This window comes from Myotis yumanensis, unplaced genomic scaffold (assembly GCF_028538775.1).
Source record: "Myotis yumanensis isolate MYYU_CA2020_CCGP unplaced genomic scaffold, mMyoYum1.0.hap1 SCAF_2, whole genome shotgun sequence".
Lineage (NCBI taxonomy): Eukaryota > Metazoa > Chordata > Mammalia > Chiroptera > Vespertilionidae > Myotis > Myotis yumanensis.
In genome coordinates, this window is record NW_027223753.1 from 78,326,032 (window position 1) to 78,335,890 (window position 9,859).

General features: G+C 42.5%; 1 protein-coding gene across 1 annotated transcript; it reads right to left on the reverse strand.

The window, feature by feature from the left end:
• Nucleotides 1–8,678: 8,678 nt before the first annotated feature.
• Nucleotides 8,679–9,603, reverse strand: LOC139001918 (olfactory receptor 4N5-like). The gene is given in 3 exon segments (XM_070403422.1): nucleotides 8,679–8,884; nucleotides 8,887–9,516; nucleotides 9,519–9,603. Coding segments are annotated over 3 exon segments (921 nt in total).
• Between the last annotated feature and the right edge of the window lie 256 nt (nucleotides 9,604–9,859).

Below are 9,859 nucleotides of genomic sequence, written 5' to 3' on the forward strand. Positions count from 1 at the left end.
TAGGTTCACTTGGTGTTGTGACTCAGGAAATACTATTAGGCAATACTAAATTGTAGGAATTTCGGTCTTGAATTGTATGTTGTGTGTGCTTTTTCTAAAAGATTTAAACACCACTAAGCCACTCAGCCAATTATCTATGACCCTTAAATCCTACCATCTCTTCATTACTCAGCTAGGTGGAGCAGGAGTGAGCAATCCACTTGCCAAGTAAGTTACTTCCATCCCCAAAAGGCTCTTCCTTGAACACTGTCCTTGGAGATGTGGCAAAGGGCTCCTTCCCAAGCAGTAAATTCCCAAGCAGTCTGGAAGAGGTGGGGAGGGGATGGAGCGTAAATGACACTGTTGTGCAGTGACTCATCCCTTCACTGACTTCATTCTCTTCTGTGTCTGCAGCCAGTTGGACAGCTATGGGAAGTCAGAGAATTGTTTTGTTCCAAAGACAGGAAGATGGGGGAGAAAACAGATAAAACAGTGGATGCATGTGTGTGGAGCTATAATTGCTACATGACTTCATCTTCTCTGACCAGCCACAGTCACTGCATTAGTCACCAGTGCTCAGAGGACCAGACAGGCCTGGGTGGATTCCACATGCAGTGACACAGGCCTGGCAATTAGGGCTCAGGTCCGGGAAAGGGCTCTCACTGTGTCACAGTGAGGTGATGGGCAAATGCCTACGGCTAAATGATATGGTCGTTGGCTGGAAACTGAGAAAAATTAGGGTACTACAAAAATTAGACAAGGGCCTTGCCCTCAAAATGTCCACCATCTATGGGGAGAGACCTCTATGATGAACCAGAAATGGAAGCAACGCTCTCAGATCACCGAGGAAGTAACTTGAGAAACAGTAGAGGCTTGAAAAACAATATAAATGGGGCCACCACCAGCACATTCTTTCTAACGTGAGCTGGACCCTCAGCTCGGCCTGTATGCTTTTCCTTGTCATTGACCCATACTCACTCTCTGCTGTTTCTCACAAAGACTATTCCAAACCTCCAGCACTCATGCTGGAGTCCAAGCCTCAGCCCTCTAATAATACAAGGGTCAGCAAGCTATGGCTTGTAGACCAAATTCAGCCCACTACCACTTTTACAAATAAAATTTTATTGAAACACAAATTTTTTTAATTATTATTTATTTTTGGCTCTTGGGCAATGTCATTTTTTTTCAATGTGGAAAAAAACCCACACAAGTTCAACACAAAATAGAATGTGAAGTGTAGGATAGGACAAAACCAAGGATAGCGGGGAGGGGGATACAATAGCCAAAGAAGAGAAATGAGATGTTGCCAAAAGATAGAGAGTATCCTGTCCCCTTTCCTCCACGGAATGATTCCAACATTTAGGTGTAGTACATACTTTTTCATACACATACAGCAGGACTGATATTCCATTTTGGGTAAGAAAAGTTGGGGATGGGGAGGGCCTTTCTGGAGGCTTGGGAGCCAGGACTGGTCTCTCTCTATCCCTTTCTTCAAACCTGAAGAAATCTGATGTGGGAGGGAGAGGAACTGGAAGAAGGAAGAATCCCACCTGACAGAGAAGGGCAGACCCTGCAAAGGAAACAGAGTTTGGAACAGAGCTGGGAGGAAGACTGAAAATGGGATAATACTATTAGCACCTCCTCCAAAACTTAGAGAGGAGCAGGGAAAATACCTGAATCCCACTCTCCAACACTGGTCTAGATGGGAGACCCCACCCATTCCTTGAAGGGACTTCTACCGCTACATTTGGAGTGGTTCCCTTTCTTCTTGGCTACCTCAGGGGCTTAGGATGATGTTACAGCACACAGTTCTAAATGGGATCTGGATACCCTGGCTGGTGTGGCGCAGTTGGTTAGAGCACCATCCTGTGCACCAAAGGGTAGCCTGTTGATTCCCGGTCACAGCACACGTAGCCAGGTTGCGGGTTGGATATGGTCAAAGTGAGTAGGGAAGGCAACTGATCAATGAGCTGCAGAATGTTTGTCATGTTAGCAGAGATGAAAACAATATTAATCTCTTGTATATCTTCCATTAGAGATCATGGGGTACCAGGTACCTAGTCAATGAGCAGTAATATTTTGAAAGGAATCTTTTTTGCTGAGCAGTAGGTCTCAATAATGGGCTACCAATATTCAGTAAAGCATGTTGTAAACAGATGTGCTGTCATCCAGACTTTGTTGTTCCATTTATAGAACATAGGCAGCATAGATATAGCATAATTCTTAAGGGCCCTAAGATTTCAGAATGTTAAATGAGTATTGGCTTCTACTTAAAGTCACCAGCTATATTAGCCCCTAACAAGAGTCAACGTGTCCTTTGAAGCTTTGAAGCCAGGCATTGACTTTTCCTCTTTAGCTATGAAAGTCCTAGATGGCAGCTTCTTCCAATAGAAGCTTTAAGCACAACTAAATGTGTACACTGAAAATCTATTGTTTAGTGTAGCCACCTTAATTATCTTAGCTAGATCTTCTGGATGATTTGCTGCAGTTTCTACATCAGCACCTGCTGCTTCACCTTGCATTTGACTTCTTTTCTTAAACCTCATGAATCAACCTCTGCTACCTTTAAACTTTTCTTTTGCAGCTTCCTCACCTCTCTCAGCCTTCATAGAATTAAAGAGAGTTAGAACCTTGCTCTGGATTATATTTTGGATTAAGGGAATGTATGCCTGGTTTGGTCTTCTATCCAGACCACTAAAACTTCCTCCATGTCAGCAATAGGCTATTTCACTGGAGTAGCGCTTTTAATGTCCTTTCAAGAACTTTTCCTTTGCACTCACAAATTGGCTAATTGTTTGGTGCAAGAAGCCTACCCTTAGCGTATCTCAGCTGTCAACATGGCTTCCTCGCTAAATTTAATCATTTCAGGCTTTTGATTTACAGGGAGAAACGTGTGGCTCTTCCTTTCACTTGACCACTTAGAGGCCACTGTGGGATTATTAATTGACCTAATTTCAGGGAATATTGTCATACTTCAGGGAGTAGGGAGGCCCAGGTTGAGGGAGAGAGATGTGGGAAAGGCTGGTCCACGGAGCAGTCAGAACATACACAACACTCATCCATTGAGTTCACTGTCTTACATGGCTGTGGTTCATGGTGCCCCAAGATAATTACAATAGTAACTTCAAGGATCACTGATCACAGATCACCAGAAAGTAGATTATAATATTGTTTAAAATATTGTGAGAATTACCCAAATGTGACACAGAGACACAAAGTGAGCAAACGCTGTTGGAAAAATGGCACCAAAAGACTTGTTCAACATAGGGTTGCCACAAACCTTCAATTTGTAAATATTCAACATCTATGAAGTGCAATAAATCAAAGCACAATAAAATGAGGTATGCCTGTAACTACAAAAAAAATCAAATGTAAATGAACACAGTGGAACTAGAGGCAGCACGTTTTCCAATTAGCTCTACTTTACAGGAAAATCTGGAAAAAAAAACTTGTGAGGTGTTTGGAACATAGACAAAGAATACAGAAACAAAAAGAATAAGACATGCATAAAAGAGTTAATTTAAGATTGTATATTCAAGAAATCGTTCAGCTACAGCTAGTTTCTCTCGCTGACTTTGGTCTGAGCTGAGCTAATTAAAAAATCATGAAGATGCATATCTTCAATGTTCATCTGGTCTTCTCCGGCACCTTGGCTTGAAAGAAAACCCAAGGTGTCAGGAACCTGGTCTGAGAAAAAAGGGGATGCTTAGTCTCAGAAGTTACAATAGTAACTTCAAGGATCACCGATCACAGATCACCATAAAGACCACAAAACTTTCTCTGTAGTCTTTGGTTTCCTGTTCACAGTAATCTAGGCAAACTGCTGCTTGGAGTGGCCCTCTCTCCTCTGGCATCTCCTTAAAGTTGGGCCCAGAGATGGAAAGAAAGGATGGAAGAGGTGAATTAGACCAGGAGTTCACACCTCCCCTAAAGACTCCCCACTCAGAAGGAGTTCATTGCCTCTCCTCAATGTGCCAAAAGTATCCTGTGATTACCCCATCCTAGCACTTTGCACATTTTCCTGGTACTATCTGTTTGTATCCATTTACCCATTTCATCTGAGTATATCATACTGAACTAGATTAGGATAGGATTGGATAGGATAGAATAGGATGCAATAATAAACTCTGAGATTTCAGCAGCTTGGTACAGGTTTTTTTGTCAATCATACAATGTCTGATGGAGGTCGGCAAGAATTTTCTCCATCTGGCAATCATGGGCCCAGATTATCTCCACTGTGTGAGGCTGTTAAGTTAATACATCACTCCTGGGTCTGGCAGCATGGGGAAAGAGAGAGGAGGAGTGTACTGGCTCTTAAAAGCTGTAGTCCGTGATTTGTATTCACATCATTTGCATTCACATCTCATGGCTAGATCCAGTTACACAGCACCATTGCCTGCAAGGGACTTAATGGTATAACCTCCTGGAAGGAAAGAAGAATTCAATAAGTAAGCACTGGGAGTTTCTACCACTTCAATCTCATTTGTACTTGTGACCTCAATACCTGAAGAGGGGCAAGTGCATACTTGGTACTGAGTAAAAGTTTGCTGAATTGTGTTGACTCTGCCTGATAAACTTAAGGGAAGTCTTCACAAAAGATGAGTTCGGGAAGTCCCTTTCAAAGTCCTGATCCCAGGGGAGGGGTCTGAAACAAGAGAGGAACCAAGAGAAAGCATGGCTGAGGGATCCAAATGAATGAATTACGACAAGAATAGTCAATAACATCACATGCCACACAGGAAATAAATAAGAACATGACTGAAAACAGGCCATTCGATTTGACAATTAGGTCATTAATGGCTTTTCTCTGGTGCAGGCCAAATCTCATTATGGTGAGTTTTAAGAGGGAATCCAAATCCCTTCAGTGAGCTGGAGTTTCATAGTATGAATGTTGCTCAAACAGATGGCTGTTTAAGATCTGTGGATGTTTTGTTACTCTGAGATTTTTAACCCTGATAAAATGTATTGCCATGAAATATCAATAATAAGAGTAGCTATCACTCACCAGGCACTTGCTATGTATCCAGCACTCTGCTAAGTACTTTATTCACATTATTACTAATCTATAATAATAAAAGTGTAATATGCTAATTAGACCGGATAGCCTTTTGGACAACCTTCCGGACGAAGCCTGGGCTGTGAGGGAAGCCCCGGTCCCCAGTGCCAGAGGGAAGCTGGTGCCAGCAGCCAGGGGAAGGAAGGCCTACTCTTGCATGAATTTTGTGCATCAGGCCTCTAGTCCTATATAATAAAAGCCTAATATGCTAAGTGTCCAGTCGACTGGTGGGCCATTCAACCAATCAAAGCATAATATGCTAATGATATGCTAAGGCCGCTCAACCGCTTGCTATGACGTGCACTGACCACTAGGGGGCAGATGCTTTAACCACTAGGTTAGCTTGCTGCTGGGGTCCAGCTGATCAGGACTGAGCGAGATGGGCTGGTCATACCCTGAAGCCCTCCCATTGTCCCTTCCTGGCTGGCCAACCTCCCACATCTCTCCCTGGCCCCAATCGTACACTGATAGGGTCCCTCAGCCTAGCCTGAGCCCTCTCTCAATCCAGGCCACCTCAGGGGATGTCAGAGAGCCAGTTTTGGCCCAATCCCACAGGTGGAACACCACTCAGCCAGAAGCCAGGCGGACAGCTGGCAAGCACATCGGCGGTGGCAAGAGCCTCTCCCGCATCCATGGCAGCACTAAGGATGTCTGACTGCTGGCTTAGACCCGCTCCCCTGAGGGTTCCCAGACTGCAAGAGGGTGCAGGCCGAACTGAGGGACCCCACCACCAATAGCATGAATTTCGTGCACCAGGCCTCTAGTATTAATAATACTAGAAAGAAAGTATTTTATATTCTGGTTTCACAGTTAGTATGTACTGCAGTGAGGATGAGGGCCCAATTCTGATTGGTTTCAACATTTGTTTTTTTTTTTTTTTTGGTTTTTTTGTTTTTGTTTTTTTAAGTTAAATAGTTTAATAACAGTGTCCCATGGAATATAACAGCCTTCTTTTTTTTTTTTTTTTTTATTTTTCGCTAAAAGTATTACAAAGTGTATTACATAAGTGTCCTTTTTTCCCCCCCCGCCCTTGACAGACCCCTGCCCTCCCTTACCCCCCAGTGTCTTATGTCCATTAGTTATGGTTATATGGATGCATACCAGTCCTTCGGTTGATCTCTTAATCCCCTCCCTCCTCCCCCCCAACCCTCCCTGGCCTTCCCACTGCAGTTTGACAATCAGTTTGAGGCAGCTCTGCCTCTGTATCTATTATTGTTCAAAAGTTTGTAATGGTCTTTATTATCCATGAATGAGTGAGATCATGTGGTATTTTTCCTTCATTGACTGGCTTATTTCACTTAGCATAATGCTCTCCAGTTCCATCCATGCTGTTGCAAATGGTAAGAATTCCTTCTTTTTTACAGCAGCATAGTATTCCATCGTGTAGATGTACCACAGCTTTCTAATCCATTCATCTACTGATGGGCACTTAGGCTGTTTCCAGATCTTAGCTATGGTGAATTGTGCTGCTATGAACATCGGGGTGCATATATCCTTTCTGATTGGTGTTTCTGGTTTCTTGGGATATATTCCTAGAAGTGGGATCACAGGGTCAAATGGGAGTTCCATTTCCAATTTTTTGAGGAACCTCCATACTGCCTTCCATAGTGGCTGCACCAGTCTGCATTCCCACCAGCAGTGCACAAGTGTTCCTTTTTCTCCACATCCTCTCCAGCACTTGTCGTTTGTTGATTTGTTGATGATGGCCATTCTGACAGGTGTGAGATGGTACCTCATTGTTGTTTTGATTTGCATCTCTCGGATGATTAGTGACTTTGAGCATGTTTTCATATGTCTCTTGGCTTTCTGAATGTCCTCTTTTGAAAGGTGTCTATTTAGATCCTTTGCCCATTTTTTGATTGGATTGTTTATCTTCTTTTTGTTAAGTTGTATGAGTTCCCTATAAATTTTGGAGATTAAGCCCTTATCAGATATGACGTTGGCAAATATGTTTTCCCACGAGGTGGGTTTTCTTGTTGTTTTGTTGATGGTTTCTTTTGCTGTGCAGAAGCTTTTTATTTTGATGTAGTCCCATTTGTTCAGTTTCTCTTTAGTTTCAACTGCCCTAGGAGCTGTATCAGTGAAGAAATTGTTTTGGCATATGTCTGAGATTTTGCTGCCTTTGTATTCTTCTAGAATTTTTATGGTTTCCTGTCGTACATTTAAGTCCTTTATCCATTTTGAGTTTATTCTTGTGTATGGTGTAAGTTGGTGGTCTAGTTTCATTTTCTTGCATATATCTGTCCAATTTTCCCAACACCATTTATTGAAGAGACTATCTTGGCTCCATTGTATGTTCATGCCTCCTTTGTCAAAAATTAATTGAGCATATTGGTTCGGGCTAATTTCTGGACTCTCTATTCTATTCCACTGATCTATATGTCTGTTCTTGTGCCAGTACCAGGCAGTTTTGAGAACAGTGGCTTTGTAATACAGCTTGATATCTGGCATTGAGATCCCACCTACTTTGTTTTTTCTCAGGATCGCTGCAGCTATTCGGGGTCTTTTTTTATTCCAGATGAATTTTTGGAGAGTTCGTTCTAGATCCTTGAAGAAGGCCATTGGTATTTTAATGGGAAGTGCGTTGAATGTATAGATTGCTTTGGGTAATATGGACATTTTAATGATGTTGATTCTACCAATCCAAGAACATGGTATGTTCTTCCATCTGTTTATGTCTTCCTCTATCTCTTTTTTCAACGTCCTATAGTTTTCTGAGTAGAGGTCTTTTACCTCTTTAGTTAAGTTTATTCCTAGGTATCTTAATTTTTGGGGTGCGATGGTAAATGGGATTGTTTTTATAATCTCTCTTTCTGAAATATAACAGCCTTCTTTTGCGCTCTCCACTAAATTAGGAAAAAGTAACTAGACCTTTAAGTGTCCGTAAAAAGCACTTTAATAGCATGATACTTTCTACTTAATGATATTTTGCTACATAGATCTCTTTATTCAGAATCTTCAGGTTGTTGCCTAAGTCAAATAGGAAACATTAAGTAGTGATTTTTGCTTAATGTCTTTTAATAGTTTCTCTTTAAAATTTGAATAAATTGAAATTCTTACCATCACCTAAAATACAAGATTTTGCTCATACCAACTTCTCCAATTTCATTTCCTGCCACTTTCACATTCATTAACTGCATTACAGCTACTCTGTATCTCTTTATAGTCTTTAAATGTACCAAGCTCATAAGATCTTTGTGTACTTGTACTGGTCATCATCTCTGCCCAGATATTTCTGTTTCCAGGTAATTGCATGATTGTTTCTTTCAAGTCATCTGGATATCAATTAAATACCACTCAAGACCTTGATTAACAACCAAAAGTAAAGTAACTATCATTTCCAGTCAAACTCTATCATAGCATTGCTTTTGATTTGTTTCAGAACACTATCTCGTTTTAATATTATGGTGTTTTCTTTTTAAATTTAATAGTTTAATCTGTCTTTATGTACTTGAATGTAACCATAGGAGACTGCGAATCCTACCTGTCTTATTCATACAACTATAATAGTGCCTGAAAATTGGAAGTGCTTAATGAACACAATATTTGCTAAATGGTTGATTCAGTGCATAATGAATACATTATTTAATTAATCAAACTGGACTTTTTTCTCTTTTTTGCTTTTCTCATTCTTTTGTTCCATTCAGAAAACCATGTGCTGACTCAGTAACCTCCTCATGGAAGCTTTCACTTCCTGATTGCGTAGGGTATAGATCACAGGATTCATCAAAGGAAAGATCACTGTGTGAAAGAGGGAAACCACTTTGTCAGCTGGGAAAGCTCTGAAGGGGCGAGTGTAGATGAAGATGGCAGGTCCAAACATGAGAAACACAATGATAATGTGTGTGTGCATGTGGAGAAAGCCTTGCTCTTCCCTTCAGAGGAGTGCCCCTTTACACGGCACAGGATGACTGCATAGGAGGCCAGAAGCCCCAGGAAGCACAGGAGGGTGAGCAGGCCACTATTGGAGACCATCAGGAGCTCCACCACAAAGGTGTCTGTGCAGACCAGCTTGATGACCTGCGGCACATCGCAGAAAAACTTATCCAGCTGATTTGGGCCACAGAAAGGCAAGTGGAGAATAAGGGCCACTTGTATGATGGAATGAGTAAAGCCTCCTAGCCACAGAGCCAACAGCAAGGCATAGCAGGCTCTAGGGTTCATAACAGTTGAATAGTGTAAAGGACGGCAGATGGCTATGTAGCAGTCAAAGGCCATGACAACAAGAAGAAACATCTCCCCTGCTCCAAGGAAGTGCAAGAAAAAGAGCTGAGTGATGCAGCCCCTGTAGGAGATTACCTTCTTCTCAGAGAGGAAGTCCACCAGCATCCTGGGAGCCACAATGAAGGAGTAGGATGCATACAGGAATGCCAAGTTGCCCAGAAAGAAGTAGAGGGGGGCTGTGAGGCCAGGGTCTGATCTGATGGTGAAAATGATGAGGAAGTTTCCAGGGAGGATGATGAGGTAGAAAATTAAAACTACACAAAGACCAGGAGTTGAGCATCTTGAGACTGGGTCAGACCAAGGAGGATGAATTCTGTCACCACTGTGCTGCTTTCGCTCTCCATAACTCCTTAATCTGTCAGGACGCTGCCACTGCCGGGGCGCCTTGCTGCGGGCAGTGTGGTTCTGGGGCAGGGGCTGGGGTGTGGGGAGCAGCTCCAGTAAAGTTTAGTAAACCCCAGGCCCCCAGCCCCTCCTTGAGCAGAGCCCAGGGCAGGCTGGGGGCCTGGGTCTGAACACTGCAGCTGCGGAGGTCCCGCCCGCCCAGGGCCTCAACATTTGTATTTGTATTGAATCATTCCATATTGATCACAGTCTTGT